The 18,688-nt window shown below is 34.8% G+C and overlaps 1 protein-coding gene across 3 annotated transcripts in view; it reads right to left on the reverse strand.

The window, feature by feature from the left end:
* Scfd1 (sec1 family domain containing 1) overlaps positions 1–18,688 on the reverse strand; it is a 109,009-nt gene that overhangs the window by 37,345 nt on the left and 52,976 nt on the right. For all 3 annotated transcript variants that reach the window (XM_074068224.1, XM_074068223.1, XM_020156676.2), the window contains 4 exons: positions 10,295–10,391; positions 6,208–6,278; positions 4,228–4,307; positions 2,028–2,090 (listed from right to left, as the gene is read on the reverse strand). In XM_074068224.1, the coding sequence (XP_073924325.1) occupies positions 2,028–2,090; positions 4,228–4,307; positions 6,208–6,278; positions 10,295–10,391 (311 nt within the window). The remainder of the gene's footprint in view (positions 1–2,027; positions 2,091–4,227; positions 4,308–6,207; positions 6,279–10,294; positions 10,392–18,688) is intronic.

The following is an 18,688-nucleotide window of genomic DNA, read 5'->3' on the forward strand; positions in this document are numbered from 1 at the left end:
GGCTTCACTGTTGCCATTTTATTTTACAATAAAATTGTAATAGTCAATAATTCGTGAAAATATAAAGAGTTGCCCTGAGAATAAACATTTTATTTTTATTTTACTCTATTTATTTATTTATTTATTTTGGTGGTACTCAGGGCCTCTGGCAAGCTCTTTACCCTTGAGCCACACCCTCCAGTCTTTTTTGCTTTAGTTATTTTTCAGCTAGGATCTTGGACTTTTTGTTAGGGGGCCAGCTATGAATGGAGATCCTTTTAGTTCCACATTTCTCCATCCTCCTACCTCTGCCTTCCAAGTAGTTGGGGCCACAGGCATGTAACGCCACACTCAGCTTAATTTTGAGATAGGGTCTCACTAACTTTTGCTCAGGCTAGCCTCAAACTTTGGTCTTCCCATATCAGCTTCCTGTATAGCTTAAACATATCATTTGCTTAGCCTTAGGTATGGCTTTTAGGCAAATTATAATTTGAGAATTCCTTGACTGCTTTAATGCTGAAATAGTAAAATTAAAGATAGTAATTTAGAATCCTTGATTTAGGAGTTCAAACACACATTGAAAATACAATTGCCAGTAAGTACTAAGGTCAAATGTTACTGTGCTCTTTTATACAGCAGTTGGATCGAATTCTGTATTGTATACTCTCTCCTTTGTATATTTAAAATCAATCACATGAAAATGTGAGCTATATTAATGAATTTTCCTCAACTCGGAAGAATGTTTATTTTCTGAACTTTTGTTTTTGGTGGTGCTGCGGCTTGAACTCAGGGCCTCATGCTTGCTAGGCTGTTGTTCTGCCACTTGAGCCGCTCTGCCACTTGAGCCACTCTGCCAGCCTTTTTCTGTATTGGGTATAACACTTGCTTTTTTTTTTTTCTTTTTTGCCTGGGCTGGCCTCAAACTGCAATGCTCCTGATCTCTGCCTACTGAGTAGCTAGGTTCACAGGCACGAGCCATCAGGCACGTGGCTGTTGTTTGAACTTTTAACATAAAAAGAACACCAACAAAGGATTTGCCATATTGGGTTTATATTTATGGTTCAGTCTCACACATGGGATCAAAGGATGCATTATGGCACAGACTAGTAACTCCGCATTACAGAAGGCTAGGGATAGCTTTCAAATCATCCAAGATTTTCTTATAATACATTTTATTAAAATTTCCAGCTACATAATCTATAAGAAAGCTAATAGGCTTTATTTAAATATTCCATAAATTTTAAGACATGAAACAGAAAAATCTATTTTATTAAGTGCATGGAAATTATTTTCAAAAAACATTTTCCCTGTCCTCACCTCTGAAATGAAGAGAGAGTAAGGACAGAAATCCTTCAGAAATAGAAAGAAGTAACTTTTGATAGCTCTAAGGTAACCCTTTCAGGGCAGCCTAATCTGCACAGCACTGTCTTAAAGGTCCTGCCTTAAGCCGAGTGCTTTGGTTTTTGGAAACTGTTTCATTAAAACCAGTAGCTCTGTGTGGGGCTAGGATAAACCTTTTTCCTTTGGGCTTCATATTTTTATTTTAGCTCTAAAAAACCCCAGGAATTTGAGATTTGTATGACACAGAAATAGTAGCCAGCATTACCTTGTTCATTATCTTCAAAAAATCACACAAACTCTGTATGAATCTCTGGAGTAAGAAGTCATCCCAATCCTGGGAACTACCTAGCTACTTGGCACTATGTCTAGATCTGTCTAATAGCTAGGTCTTGAGTACCTATCTCAAGTCTACATTCTGGTTATCAACACTGATATTAAAATAGCTTTAACCTTTGTCTATTTTCTGAAAATGAAACATGCAATGTTTTAAGAGCAAAGGAGCATATGAAACCAATAGTGGATACCATGTAGAAAAAATATTACCGTACATTTTAAAAACAGAATTTAAACCATGTAAGGAAGCCAAAGTCATGTTGACATTTTTTCTGATCAGAAAGAAAACATTCTAGAAACTGTCAGACATTGTGTTTTAAAGGCATGAAAGTTTGGAGTACCAAGATTCAATCAGCAGTATTAAAAATACTTACCCCATTGATTTAGTGGTGGTACTGCCATAGCTGGCAGGAGCTGAGGCCATCTTGGCAAAAGCTCTATGAAATAAGAAAGTTATACTTAAAAGCTGACTATCAGGGTTACCATTTAGTTCTGATGAACTTATATTATGCAGATATTTTCTGAAAAGATAATTTTTCAGTGAATATAACTACACTACAGTTAGCACTAAAACACCAAGCTTCTTTAAAAAACAAAAGTCAGGGCTGAGTATGTAGCTCACTGGTACAGTGCTTGCCTAGTACTGTGCCCTTGGCACAGCAAAAACAAAACCACAAATGCAACCCTACTTCATGATTTTTCTTTTTTCTATCTGATTGTTAACAAGAACTGAGGTACAGACTTGCTGACTTAAGAGAAGGATCATGTAATGACTAAGTTTAGCTTCTTTATTGTTTTCCATAGTCTGCACTCCCTTGTTCTCAGACACATGCTTTTGCTCATGTTATCTTTTTGGGAGGTTAAACTCGCTACCTGCTTCAACAGAAACTGCCTATTTCCTTTCAAGACTCAGTTCAAAACCACTTTCTCAATCATTACTCTTATAATCCTACTACCCAATGGTTTTTCTTAGGTTCTATTCTAAACCACACAATTTTATATTTAGTTGCCTATTTTCAACACTTCCTAAATATTTAGGACCGCTCTAGCTAAACTATAAGATTCTTAAAGACTGGGCAATAAAGATAGTTGTACTTTGAAAATATTTTCCTCTGAGAGTATTTTCACATTTCTCTACAGAATCCAGACAGTACAGAGTGCTCTCAGACGAATTCTTCTACTTTGAGGTAACCAACTGTTAGAAAATTGGTGTATATTCTAATCTTTCCATATATGCATACATAAGACATATGGTACAAAAATCAAAACTAGCACGGTTTTGTAACCCTGGTCAATAACAGTTTAGTAGCATAGTAAAAACATTTTATGTCAATCATTATTCTTTCATAATGATTCTTAGTTATTTCAAATGCTTTGTAAATGTAAAAAAAGGGGGGAGTTGGGAGAAAATGCAATTAGAGTTTTTTTCTTTTTTCAAAAGGGAATCACTAAAATATTTTAGTTGTAAAGCTAAAAATATTTAAACTTAATCTTAACAAAATCTGTCAATAAAAAGAGGAGAGAAATTCCAAACTTAACACAAAAATTTCAGTTTTGTTCAGAAAGGAGGAAGAAAATCAACTATTTTCGGCAGTGAAATGGAGTTTCTGCCTTAACAAAAAATTATTTTTTCACTAGAAGCTATGTCTAAATAACTAAGGTTAAGTAAATAAGAATACATTTGTATGGCTGAATATTACCCAAGCAGCAAATATTAGCACTGGAGATTATTTAAAGACAATGACAAATTGCCATGGTAAGAGCTACTAGAAACTAGAAAACAAAATTTTACCTTAGTATTAATTTCCTACTTTTCAAAAATATAGTATGTGAATGGAAAGATATATAGTAACATTTATCTCTAGCTTCTAGATAGTGAGATCATAAGTAAAAAAAATTGTTTTGAGACAGAATCTTGGTATGTAGCCTAGGTTGGCCTTGAATTCGTGATCCAAGGGCTCCTGAGTGCTGGGATTACAGGCATACACCAATACACCTGGATAAAACACCACAACTTTTTTTAAAACCAATCTTATTGCTGGACATTCAGGTTGGCTTTTAAAATTTCATCATTACAATTCTACAATTTAAAACGCCAATTACTTTTTTTTTTGAAGTGGGGAATAAATCCCTAAGAGTACAAGTACTAGGTCAAAGCTATTTAAAATTTTTAAATACTATCCAGAAATACTGTGACAATTTATATTCCTAACAACAGAGTATAAATATACCAATTAACCTTCCTATTTTCTTGGACAGTATTTTCTGAATTTTTGTACTGTGTTAATCTACATTTCTCCAGTTACTAGTGAAATTCAACTTTCCTTTTAATGCTTTTGAGACATTTGACCCCCATTTTATCTTTGACTTTTTTACTGTATCAGTGGAAAAAAATATAAAGGTGTTCTCATATAATTTTAAATTGGGCATAGGGTGGGCCAGATAAGGAAACACTTGTGTCTCTGGACATGGCATTTTTAATTTTCTTACTAGCATTCCTTTTTTCTTGGGAACAAAACCTCAATTGTGTCCTTACCTTAAATGACAGGAATTAAAGAAGAAATTGAAACTTACTTCCACTGTTTGATATATTGTAAAGGATTAAGATTGCATCCTGCATCTGTTAAAGCTTTTTTATATTGCTCCAAATCAGCCTGAAACAAGAAAAGAAGTATATGACAGAAAATTATACTTTCATAGAAGATCCTTTATTCTTATTTGGCTAATCTAAAGAGTTACACCAAAGGCACTAGTTTAAGTTCTAGGTACTCACGTAAAGTGGATCTAATTATGGATCTGAGACAAAAATAATGTGTGAGGAGAATGACTTTTAACAGACTCCCAAGTTACTTACAAAGTGCAGCATTTTGTCATCCCTCAGTAAATCTAACAGCCAGGTTTTTTTTCTACTAGGATCTGCTTTTCTCTAGGAGAAGCACTAAGTGTACGGTTCAGCTTGACCAAAAATATTTCAAAGCCAGAAATATGGGAATGAGCTGGTCTGAGATGAACTGCAGGTTTGGGTTTCCTGTCTCATTTTTACTCTATAGGCCCAGATTCATTAGTGGAACAACTCTTGTCTAACATTTTAAAAAATTCTTGTTCTTCTCTCTTCCTCACTCTTTTTATTTCCTGATGAGTAAATCTAGTTGAGTTTGTGTAAGTTAAAGGACTCCACTATAAAAATGTTATAAAGGGTAAACCTTTTTTTTTTTTTTTTTTTTTGGTGGTACTAGGGAGAGGCTCTAACATTGAGCCATGCTCCAGCCCTTTTTTGTTTTAGTTACTTTTTGGATAGGGCCTGCCTTGGATAGCAATCCTTCTGCTTCTGTTTCCTCCAACAGCTAGAATTGCACCATCATACCTGGCTTGTTTGTTGAGGTGGATCTCACTAATATTTTTCCCAGGCTGGCTTTAAACAGAGATTTTCCCCTCTCCTCCTCTTGAGTAGCTGGGATTATAGATGTGTACCAAGACATCCAGCCTGGAAAAACTTTTAAACTTACCATCAGAGATTTTCACTATTTTGTATTTTTAGGTATATTGATCTGATAGTCTAGTTTGCTTCACGTCTCTTAATGATCACCGAAGTTCATAAAAATAAATCCTTACCAAAAATAAAAGTGTAGCTAAATTAAGGGAATATTAAGTTAATTAATTAATTAATTTTTCTTGAGTTATTGGGACTTGAACTCAGGGCCTACGTCTTGAGCCACTCCACCAGCCCTTTTGATCCTCCTGATATCTGCCTCCTGAGTAGCTAGGATTATAGGCATGAACCACCAGTGCCTGGCTAATATAAGTTTTAAAATCATATATTCCTAAGAAAATATAAATAGGCTCTTAGAATACCCTAAGATATATGCAAACTCCCACTGATGAGAGATAGTTCTCATGGAATTAAAGGTCAAGAGTTGGATACAGTGAAGTACACTAGCCTAAAGCAAATACTGGCTTTGTTTGCTGTTTTCAGATGCCAAAGGTTTTTAGCCAACAGACGTCTTACAATTTACTAGACATTAAAGCAGTTTATTTGCAGCAGTTATTTGCAGCTGTTATCTCAGAGGTACCTAAGTGCTGCTCATCTAGTAAAACTATACTGAATTAACATAAATCTCTAACCCAGTGAGAAGTCTGACACCAAGATCACTGCATTCCTTTACAGCATGGCCATTATAAGATATTTTCTATATTGGACATTAGTTTTAAAACCTTCTTAAAATGATAGGACCAATCTTTCAAAAAACCTAGCAAACCTGGTTAACTTAGTTTAGAATAGTTATTTTCCAGAAATAAGAACTTTGGCCATTTGAATTCAGTTCATATTCCAACAACTTAAAAGTGGTCAGGTATTTCCTGAATGAATAGTTTCCCCTGGTGATCATAAACACTGCTATAAAACTCAGCAGTAAATAGAATCAGCCTTAACAAATTGTTTTTCTTTTAAAGAAAGGAATGAAGTAGAAGATATTTAGTTATAGTGATTTTTTTCAGTTCTATTTTTGAAATTCTAACTAGTAACCCTACAAATGAGTATGATACTAAAGAACTCACCTCAGAAGGTGCTTGCTGTGTGCTTATGTAATAGATAAGAAATAGTCTCATTTTGTCTTCTGGAGTTCCTGCTACATAGAGGAAAACAAAGAAAAAAAGACTTTCATAATTGTGGTTAGATATTAAAGTCAACACTTAGAAGTATATTAAAATTCAAGGCATATATAAAATGTGACAAAACAAAAATATGGCTCTTGATTCAACTAAGTTAAAGTAATAAGTACAACAATTACAACCACGCAAAATACAGACATGGAAAAAGATTAAACATGGAGTTAGAGGACTGTGATAATAGAAACATCTCCATTCTATCTTCTAAACTGTCCATAATGTTAGGATTTATCTTTTATATATAAACTCAAAAAGAAAAGAAAGAATATAGACAAAGTAACCACACAATTGAAAACAAGATACTTTTAAGATGGCAAGGAGACACTGATAACAATTATATGTGGTCACACTTGACAGCTGTGCGAAACCAGGGAATGGTCGTCCTTGATACTGGGTTGTGAGATTTGCTGGCTAAATAAAACCGTCTAGCTGAGCCTAAAATCCCATATTTCCCAAGCTGAAGCCCTTAAATATACATGCCTTCTTTTTCTGAAGGGTATTATCTTATTACAAGGTTCAAGAAACCATACTCTTGTATTAAAACATTTATGTTATGGAGTAGAATATATTCGCTTCAAATTTTAAGACAAAATGCAAGCCTTCAAAGAAATTTCTTGCTGCAATGGATGTTTTGAATAACTACTCCTATGACCCCAAACCCAAACTATACAGAAAAACTCAAACCCAACTATACAGAAAAACTCATTTATCCTCCTTTTTCCAAGGTACACTTCGGAGGAAAAATGATAAAGTGCTACTCTCAACAAATAACTATTCACTCTCCCTCCAAAACATGTCCTACAATGTAAGGATTCAGAACCTTGAACATATTTCATTAAAGGATAAAAACCAGGAGGAGGTACTTGGGAGGCTAAGGCGAGAGAATTGCAAGTTCAAGGCCAGTCTGGGCTACATAATGAGTTCTAGGTCAGCCTGGACTAGTGAGACTCTATCTCAAAGAACAATGACTGACGAACCATTGATTTTCATTATAATTTAGAACCCAGATGCTCCTCTTATTCCCTGAATATGACAAAGAATGGTAAAATAAAGATCAGTGACAGGTTCTCCTAAATTCTCATGTCCCAAACATGAGAATATTTTGAATATTAGTTATGAGACTCAGGGTTCTGTATAACTCCTAGAAGAATGCTGATTTTTTTGTTTTATCAGGTAATTAGCCTGAACAGGCTAATATTCTTACCAGTCTTCTGTAGGTTCAAAGCCTTTTATAGTGCTACTAGGATCTGAACCGTCTTCCAGGGGACAATCTGGGGACTGGGAAGTAGTCTAGCCCTTCATCTCTCAGTCTTTGGAATACTGTTTAGGATCAGATTCATGCACATGTAGATCAGGGGTGAGTCCAGGAATTCATAACTCTATGGAGTTGCTTTCCTGAGCTCTTTCCTCTCTGTGATCTCCCTGGTACTTTCCCATTCCCTGAGCCTTCCCTTTTTGGTGCTCCAGCCAGAAAGCTTTGACTTTGGTTACCCTGCTCCACAGTGCATTTCATGCAAATGGCTGTGATTATAACCAAGCAGCTAAAGCACAAAAAAAAAAAAAAAAAAAAAAGAAAAGAAAAATGGGGTTTGTCCTATCATCTTGGGACCACAGCTCCTAAGATAGGAGAGGAAGGTTCCTCTCAGAGTTTTAATATCATTAGCATCTAGCAAAACACTGACTTATTTTGCTTAAAAGAAGGAGTAATTCCCTCTTTTCTTCAAGGGGAAAGGTATTTTATAACTGTTACAGTGTTAATAAATGCCCAAGAACCTATGTGCTAAGGTTTTAGAGTCATCCTGGTTAAGTGCTAGAGAGCATCCTGATATGTATATGCATAACTATAGGGGAGCCAAATTGAAATTGTAAAAATATTTCCTTTATTTCTAGGCTGCTCTACAGCCTAGAATCTCTTTGTTGTACTTAAATCTCTCTTGTGACTATTCTTTATTTTCAAGTCAGTTCCCTGAGTAATGTGATACGTTTTAGAGAAAAGTTTTAAGTACAGTTCAGAGAGCTTTATTTCTCCCTGAACAATCTGAGAGCAAGTTGCTGATCTACTGTCCCAACACACCCAAACGTTAGACACTCCCCATTATAACCTTACTATGATCGTGATCCAAATCAGGAAATTAACACTGAAACGTCAGCAGTAACTTACTAAAAGGTATATACATTATAATTTAATCCATGGATCTCATTTCAAGTTTAACCAACTGTGTTTATAATATCTTTTTGGGCAAAAGGATCAACTTCAGTATCATGTGCTGCTTATTGTTGCCATGTCTCTTTAAGTCTTCTGTATGAAACAGATCCTCCATCTTTCCCTGACTTGTGTGGCCTTGGTATTTTTTTAAAGATTAACATGCTACATATTGCACAATTAAGTTTTGTTTGATATTTCCTCATGACTAGATTCAGATTATACATTTTTAGCAAGAATACAACAAATGTGATGCTGCATTCTTTGCACTGAATCATGCTGGTGGTATGCTATTATAGTGTATCTCACTACTGATGTTAATTGAGATTACCTAATAAGGATTTTTCAGGCTTCTCTACTGTGAAGTTACTAATCCTCCCTTTGTTAAGTAAAAAGTATTTTGTAGGGAAGTGTTATGGTTTGAATATGAAATGTCTATCATAAACTCATGTATTTGGGGCTTGGTTGTTTGCTGATGGGATTTTGGGAAGTGACTGGATCCTGAGGGCTTCAACCTAAGTAATGGATTAGTCTCTTGATGGATTCATAATATGATGGCATTATTGGGAGGTGATGAAAAGTAGGAGGCAGTGTAGCTGGAGGAAGTGGGTCACAGCGGTCATGTCTTAGAAAGACGTAACTTGTTCCTGCCCCTTCTCTAGCTCTCTGCTTCCTGTTGGACATGAGTTGAACTGCTTTGCTCTACCATATGCTCAGCCTTGCTGCAGGCCCAGAGCAATGGAACCAGCCATCCATGGATTGAAACCTCTGAAACACTGAGCCAAAATAAATCTTTCCTTCTTTTAAACTGTTTGTCAAGCAAGGAAAAATCTGAGTAATACAGGAAGTACTTTGAAACTGTGTAAATACTCTGTAAAGTTTCAATGTACTTGTCTACATGGACTCATGGTTTCCTATTTCATTCACTGGGCTCTAATCTATTATTGTGATCTATTTTGATGTTCAAATTGTCATGACTTCTGGGTCCTTCTAATATTTTCATTTTTTGAGTACTTTTTTTGCTTTCTGACACAACAAACTCATTTTGTACTTTTTCTCCTTACTCCACTGCTGGAATCAGCCCCATCTCCAAGGATTCCTAGTAGAAAATAGCCAAAATCTTTACAGGTGTGGTATTGCTGTTCCCAGGCACTTTGTTGGCAGAGCTAGAGACTGAGTATGCATGTACACACATGGACAATGTACTCATATTAATTTCTGTATCTGACAAACATATAGTAAGTACACTAAATTCACTGACACCTCAAATTTGAATTCAACACTATAGGGTTTAACTCTTAATTTTTACCCTTTCTATATTAATAACTTCTTTTTCTAAGGATAGGAAATCTAACTCCCTTTAAATTATCTTCTTATTTAACTAGTACCCTGTATGCAACAAGTATCTAAGCTCTGCTGCTATCTGTTCGTGTGCATGGATGCCTTTCTTACTTCACTTGGGCTATGATGCCCCACAGTGGGCCCACTACATACTTACACATACTTCTCTCCCTATCTAGGCCAGACAGAGTTGATCCTATGTGGGGATCATCCTCCTTAGGTGAGTAGGATTCTTATAGCTCTTGTTGGATTACTCTCACATGTGTCTACCATCTTAATCTCTCTGGGGTTTTGACATGGAAAACTCATGCTAGTTTACCAACACCCTTGATTGACAGAAAAATAATAATTCTATTTAAATTTTGCTCAGATAGAACATGCTAGATTCATCAGATATGAAACTTTTATTAACCTCAAATTTATGGTACATACCATCAGGGTCTGATATTATATCTAGAAGGGATTTATCCAGAGTAGTTTTGCTCATTATTTTTTCTTCATATTCAAAGTATACATCCAGCTTTCTTGCCTGTTTCAAAATAAATGTTAGATTAGACTATATTAACTAATAAAAATATACTAAGAGTCTCTTGCTTATAAGTTTCAATTTTCTATGGTCAATCTTAACAACAAATGTTCATCTTACTAAAAAATTCTTACTTTTGATAATGTACTTAATGTAAAAAAAAAAAAGGACCAAACCAATAGATTAACTGTTTTGTTTGTCATATCTAAACATATCAAAATTAACTTTGCATGTCCTATATATATTAGCATGTAGGACACATAATTTTCAATGATTGCATTAATTAGCAACTAGAACACAAATTGCATTGTACCCCTTGCAAATCAACATCAGGTGGTCATGCTGCATCTACTTGTTTTAGTGTATAAAACCATAGACTTTCACCTTAGCTGGACAGAAAGTTACTCTATGTCGTTTTCAATTTTTTTAAAAGATAAAACTGTTTTTACTGGGGGCATGACTCAAGTGGTAGAGCAATTGCCTAGCAAGCACAAGACCCTGAGTTCAAGCCCCAGTACCACAAAAAACTAAACAAAAACTTTTCTCTCATTAATTTACTTATTTACTACTCTGGAGTTTTAGGTGATGGAAAAGTAGTAAAATTTTTCTGAATGAAATGTTTTCTTTTAAAATTTTATTCATGAAATTAACATATTTGGATAGCTCCTCCAGAGTAAATAAATTCAACATTATCAGATATCTATTAACTTATGACTTAGATAATGCAAAAGTGAAAAGAACATTTCTTTCTAACATGAAGCTGTTAACAATTAAAGTGGGAGCAGAAACTGTTCATGAAATAAATTTGGATACGTAGCAATATGAACAAAACACTAATATATAAATACACAACATAAATACATTATGCTAAAATGACAATGAAATAGTTAATTAATTATGGAGCAGAAAGTGATTGATTTTTAAGCTGAGTTTTGAAAGTGATCTGGAGAAACAGAGATAGTTCTTTTCAGTTAAACAGATGGCAATACAGAGTAGAGACATCTGAATAGCAGACTAAGCAGTAGACTTCATAGAAGGCAATAGGAAATTAGTACAAGTCATTTTAACTCCACTCCCTTCAGTGGCACACAAGACCCAAGTTTTAAATAGATGAAATGTTCAGATCCCAAATAAAGACAACATAGAGAAGTAGACACTGAGAAGCCCCACTTCTCACTCATCTTCTACCCACTCCTCTAGGTATTTATTTTGGTTACTTCTATAGTGTTTTAGTTTCTTTATGTAAATATAAGCAAACAGAACCTATATTCTAATAGCCCTTCCCTTTCTGACACAAAAGGTAACATACTGTACTCTTTCGCTCCTTCTCTTCACCGACAAATATGGACTACATCAGCACATGGAGAATTTCCTCAACAATGAGCTCTTGATAAGAACATAGTAGGAAACTTTTTTCCTTATAAAATCTCTGGCTCTTCATATTCTTCCAACTGCATAACATAGAAACTATTTACCTACTATATAAAGCTACTTTGAATATTAAAGCAGTTAAGAGGTAAAGTCCTAGAAATATTGAAAATGGTCAAAAGAACTATAAAGAGACCCAACAGAAAAGCCCACGGTAATGGTTGTGGGAATGGAAAGGAAAAGATGGATGTTGGAAAATTAACAGCAGAAAAGATATGGGAATCAAAGTAATGAAAAAACTCAAAGAAAACTCTCAGGGAACTCAGATGTTAGTGGGAACCACTAATGTGAACATTAGATTACAAAATGCTATTATCTGAAAAGTGAAGCCAGGACCAGAAGGCGAAAGGCAAGAAAATACAATGCTGACTGTTAGGTTCTTTACACTCTGACTCCTCTGGACCTCTCTGTCTTAGCATTATTCACTAGGCTCAGTCCCTTCTAGTCATGCCAAACAACTCTACAATGATTTTAATCACTAGACTCAGTCCCTTCTAGTCATGCCAAACAACTCTATAATGATTTTAATCATGTAGGCTTAGGTTGAGGTTATTCTCTTAGTGTTTTAAGAACATATTCCTCCCAGTGAATTCTACTCATTCTTTGAAGTCCACCTTCTTTAGCCCCTCTGCTCTTACCCTTCTTCCCAATTCTCCCTGAATTTTATTCTAAGCTACTCCCTGATCTGTGTACCAACAGCACTTTATATAGTTCTCACAACAATGATCACATTACTACCCTTTACTTATATGTTATCTTCCTAAAACTCCTTAGTGTATTTAAAGAAACACCTGGTTCATAAGAAATACTTGAATCAATTATTGAGATTCAAAGCTCTTAAGAGCAAGACACACACAATGTAGTTCTTTCTAAATCATGGAAGGAGATGAATGGATTTGTGAAACATGGGAAGAATCTAGTCTTTAGTGATTTTGAACTTGGAATCCTACTACCTGAGCCTCCCAAGTGCTAGAATTACAGGCATACATTACCATGCCAAGCCTTATAGTGATTTAATATATAGATTAAGTATACTAAATTCACAGTAGAATCTATTGTCTGTAGCTATTTAAATCAGTGAAAAAATGGCTCATCGACTTATACAGTTGCACACATTTGATTCATTTCCTCCAGCTTTGGGAATACAGTTCAAAGTAATTTAGTTTGGCCAGTTTTGGGCTGATTTTTTTTTTTTTGAGGTGACAGAAATGTTCTAAGATTAGGGGTTATGATTATGGTTTTGACAACTCCATAGGTATACTAAAATCCATTGAATTATAGACTACAGGCGTTTTTGTTTTTTTGATTTTTTTTTGGCAGTACTGGGGTTTGAAGTCAGGGCTAAGCTTGATGGGACTGAGGTTTGAACTCAGGGCTTCACACTTGCAAAACAGGTGCTCTACCACTTTAGACACACCTCTGGTTCACTTTGCTCTGGTTATTTTTGAGACAGGATCTCAAGAACTATTTGCCTGGCTGGCCTCAAACTGTGATCCGCCTGATCTTAGCCTCCCAATTAGCTAGGATTATAGGAATGAGCCACTGGTGCCTGGCTGAATTATATAATTTAAATAGTAAATTGTATGGCATGTAAACTATACCTCAACAAAGCTGTTAAACAAGACTTGGCTAGTCGGTGTACTGACTGTGAGGCGTACCATCTGAGAGCAAAACAATTGGAGTACAGATTTTCTAACCTGAATAAGAGAAATAGTAGTATCTGTTTGGCAACTTTTATATTAAGCCACTTTAATTATAGGTATGACTCTCAAATGTTTTAAATAAAGAACTCAGAACCTTCTTTCTCAAAACAAATCTTCTCTAGAACCCTAAATAAATACAAGTGACCCATGAAATGTCTCTATATGGGTCTAGGGTACCAGAGAATAGTTTTTAAAAAGTACTACCTTAAAGTATCTCATTTAATTCTCCAAAGAACAGTATAAGCCAGGGATTAATAGTCTTATTTTAAGGATGAAGAAACAGACACAAAGAAACATACATTTATTCAAGGTTACCAGAGAAGTAGTAGAGAGTTGAGGTTCAAATCCAGGTCATTCTCCAATGTACATCAAAGAATAGAGAAAATTATATTTTCCTCAAGAGCAATTTATTGCTTCCTTTGTATGTGCTTTATGAAAGAAAGTATATTTGTCAATTAGTACATATTTTGTTTTTTGGTAATACATGTAACTTTGGTATAGAAATAGCAAAAGATCATTTTGGCCAGAGATTTAACACCTTACAGGTGTTTTCTCAAATTCTTGAAATGAGGGAAAATGTTAAGAGAAGCAGCTTTCTAATGCTAAAGACTGATTATTCTTACATAACATGGGTTCAAAAGAGAATACAAGTCAGATAAGAGTGACATAAAAAGTAGGCAACTTAAAAAGTATAAAATAACAAAGTCAGGACAACAAACAGATTTTTGACAGCTTTAATAAATTTCAAATAAAAAAAATCATAAATAAATATAATTATATAATTTATAATTTATATAAATGAGTAAAAGGAGACTAGAAAACCAAAAGCAAAGCACTATTCATTGAGTACAGATTATATGCAGTAAACATATAAAAAATTTTCAAGAATTCTTTTAAGAAGGACTTTCTAAGGGAGGATGTGATAAAAATAATTTTAATGTATTTCTCCAAATTTCAGGGTTATTAGTGGACAATGAGGTTGATCTTTCTATTATATTGCATCAAATTTTTATCAAATTAATATTACATGCTTAGAAATTATGTTAGAAATCTGACTGGCTTTAGTCCACTAGACTTGAAAAGAATACAACAAAAGGAGCACTTTCTAAAACTACTTTGTCTTTTCCTTCACCACAATGGACACTTCTTAAGACTCATCCAAGAAGTACAGGCAGCATACATTTTTTTGCCTTTTGAAAATCCATTACCCGGGAACACTTGCCAGATGACCCACACAGGACACACAAAAACATTCCTTTTTCCTTCCTATAAACTCATGAGGATTCTTCCTTTTCTTTATCATTTCTCTCCCCATTCTAGCTACAGATACCACCATTCTAGAACTCTTTTCACTGTTACTTAGAATCTTTGTTTCTCACCGATGTCTGATAACTGGGTGATAGCAAAGTCTACACTGACATTTCTTGGCCTTATCTTGTGTCTAGGCCCCAAGTACAATTTAGCAGTGAAAGGAAAGGCCAAAAAGGGGCTTTAGAGTTCTGTCTCCTTACTCCCATTAAGAATCTCAGTATTCTCCCCCTACTTTTCATAGGAGGAAGAGGGATGATAAGCCCTTTTTGGTTGTACCGCAACATTAGGAATATTCTACACTGTTAAGTTATATAGGGTTTTGGGACAGAAACTTATCCACCACACATTAGCTAAAGGAAAGTTTAATGGGAAGCTGCAATGAACTTTTAGAATACAATCTATATGTAGGTTGAAGATTGTTTATCTCTTAACCTTTCTTGCTCTTCCTTCTTCACATGTTTAGCTTATACCATCTTTCAGGGTTACATGTGGGTATCTCTTCATCTAGGTGGACAGCACTGGTAATGTGACATTTTAACAGTCTGTAGCTGGCATATAGCACTAGTGCATACACTCCTTGAGACTGCTTGTTCATCATTGTATATATAGTGCCCTACAAGAGCACTGCAATTTTCCAAAAAACCTTTTTTTTTTTTTTTTTGTGGTACTGGGGCTTGAACTCAGAGCCTACAACTTGAGCCACTCTACCAGCCCTTTTTTGTGACGGGTTTTTTCGAGACAGGGTCTCGCAGAACTACTTGCCTAGTAGGATGGTCTCAAACCGTGATCCTCCTGATCTCTGCCTCCTGAGTAGCTAGGATTACAGGTGTGAGCCACTGGCACCCAGCTCAACTTTTTCTAATGAAACATATTTAGGTGTATATTTTGCTGCACTTCATATTGGTAGGTTTTCCTGTATGAAAAATTACATTGTACAATAACCAAATGATCCACGAACTTATATTTAAAAGTGTTTTGTAATGTAAGTGGATGCAAATATTTATTTTGCAACACTTGCTATTATGCCAAAGAGACTATGAAAACTTATAAAAATTAATCCTCTCATCTCTACCTCACTTTTATGCAGAGATGGGATGGTGTCCTGTTAAGGTAAGGAATCTGGTTAGGATCTTCAATTTCTACAACAGATTAGTCTTACTGGTTGGTTATCTCATTTCTAAGTGTATATTTTTCTCTCATCCAAGACACTTACACTTCTATTATCCTAGGCCCAAATAAGAATGTATCACTTCAATTTCTCTTTACCTAACTCCTATCAAAAGCCCAAATGAAAAAAGATATAGATTATTTAAAGAACTGCAATCTTCCTACTCTAGATAAAAAGTCTATTTCTAGTATAAGGAGAACCAATAGAAGACTATAAACTTAGACCTTACTATCTTGGCAACTCAGAACCTCTCTCATTGAACTGTATTTTTAATATTTTACTCTTTGCTTTCATTAAAGAATGTTAGTAATTATGTGTTATACTTTTTATTAGTGTAAATTATTTGTACAAAGGGAGTAATAATGTATTAGAACTGACCAACTGTAACAAATATGCCATGCTCATGCAAATGTCAGTAATGGAAATGCATATTATAGAAAACAATGCAAAAAGAATATACAGAGATGATTTTGCATGTGCTTTAAAATCAAATAGCTTTAGGAATACATAGCTTTACATTTATAACAAACACAAATAGTGTATTAAAATACATTTGATGGATGAACCTGGAGAACATTAGGCTAAGTCACATAAACCAGATGCAGATAGACAAATACAACATGAATGATCTCGTGTTTATATGGAATGTGAAAAAGTTGAACTTATATAACACGTAATACTAATGTATTATTGAAACTAGATCTTAAGTATTCTTGCCACACACATAAAGGCAACTATGACAGGTGACATGTTAATTAGCTTGATTGTGGTAATGGCTTTCATTACGTATATATCAAGACATAATGTTGGGGGCTGTGGGTGTAGCTCAAGTGGTGGTGGAGCACTTGCCTAGCATGTGCAAGGCATTGAGTTCAATCCCCAACACTGCAAAAAACAAACAAACAAGCAAACAAACAAAATGTTGTATATCTTAAATATGTATGATTTTTTATTTTTCAATTCTACCTTAATAAACTGGAATTTTTTTTTTTTCTGAGTGGAACTGGGGTTTGAACTCAGGGCTTCATGCTTGCAAAGCAGACATTCTACTGCTTGAGTCACACCTCTAGTCCCTTTTTCTCTTATTATTTTGGAAGTGAGGTCTCCTGGACTGACTTTGCACTATGAGCCTCCCAATCTCAGCTTCCCAAGTAGCTAGGATTATAGGCATGAGCCACCACCACCGGCTGGAAAAAATATTTGTTTAAAAAGTATACTTATTGGGTTGGGGTGTGGCTCAAGTGGTACAGCACCAGCCTAAGAAGAGTGAGGCCCTGAGTTCAAACTCAAGTACCACCAAAACAAAAAGTATACTTGTTTTGTGAAACAATTTTCATTTCAAACTTAAGCATTCATCAACATAAAAGTACCAGAGTGACTGCAAATTTAAAAATGAATTAAACACTTTATTAATCAAATATTTTAATAAAGATTTATAGACATTGCAAAGCAATTTGTATACTGCATAGTGTCTTCCATTAATCCTCACAAGAAAGATCTCTGCTTAAGAATTAGCATTGCCAGCTATGGTTAAGACTTGTTCAGAGTACATAAGATGATGGCTTTAGCAGTACTGGGGTTTGAACTCAGAGCCTTGTGCTTGCCAGTCACACTTAGTCAGACTTATCAGATGATGTCTTTAGATTTAATCTGGTTCCTCTCAACATTCTCCACAAAAACAAGCAAATGAAAAAATGGGAATTCATCAATAATCAAGCCCTGTTCCATATTACTTAACAGCTTATTTTCTGCTAGCTACATCTAGAAGGAGAATTCAGATGTTCTTCCTCTTGGGAGAGGGCATTAGGAGAAAAAGCACATAATGACATTTCTTTCTCTCATCTACCATGCTTTATGTGGGCTTCTTTTCCTTTTCTTAGATATCTTATGCTAATGAGTACATAACTCAGTTTGACCCAGGTGAGCTAAGTATAATTAAAATATGTTGTCTACAAAGTCTGTAAGTAACCCCAGAAGCCATTTTCCAAACCAGCAAGTAGGAAAGTCATATGTGCATTAGAAAGGAAAGAACAAGTAAAACACAGGTTTAAAAATATAGATTACTTAAACAAAGGAATATCCAACAATTTGCTCTTTATCACATCAAAGTTAACTATCAAAGCCATTAAAATCCTCAGCGTATCAACAAAGTTAAATGAGGATATTTGCCAGAGTTGTAGTAAACCAGAGTGCTCTTTTAAAATTTTCCACTAAAATGTGAATTATGAGATAATTGCCAACACTTCCAAAGAGATCAATTTCTTTGTATCCTGCTTCAAAAAATGATCTAAGAAACTGTAAGAAGCAGCTGTAATATAAACATCCCCAAAGAAGAATTATGTAAAACTATAATAAAGACAAATATCAAGATAAATGCTGAGAATGCTGCATAAAAAGGCATGATAGTCTTGCTAATAAAAACATTTATACTTAGGTAAATAAATGTTTACACAGAAGTGAAGCTCCGAAGGCATTATGGATAAGTAATCCTTTAATTATTTGAACATTATAGCCAGAGAGAGATGGTGTAATATAGTAATGTACAAATAAATATACCACTTAAAGTACTGGAGATATAGCTCAGTGGTAGAGCACATGCCCAAAACCCTGGGTTCAATTCCTAGCACTGCAAAACAAAACAAACAAACAAAATAAACACAAAAAATGCTGCTAAAAAAAGAAATATTTTA

This window comes from Castor canadensis, chromosome 3 (genome assembly GCF_047511655.1).
Source record: "Castor canadensis chromosome 3, mCasCan1.hap1v2, whole genome shotgun sequence".
NCBI lineage: Eukaryota > Metazoa > Chordata > Mammalia > Rodentia > Castoridae > Castor > Castor canadensis.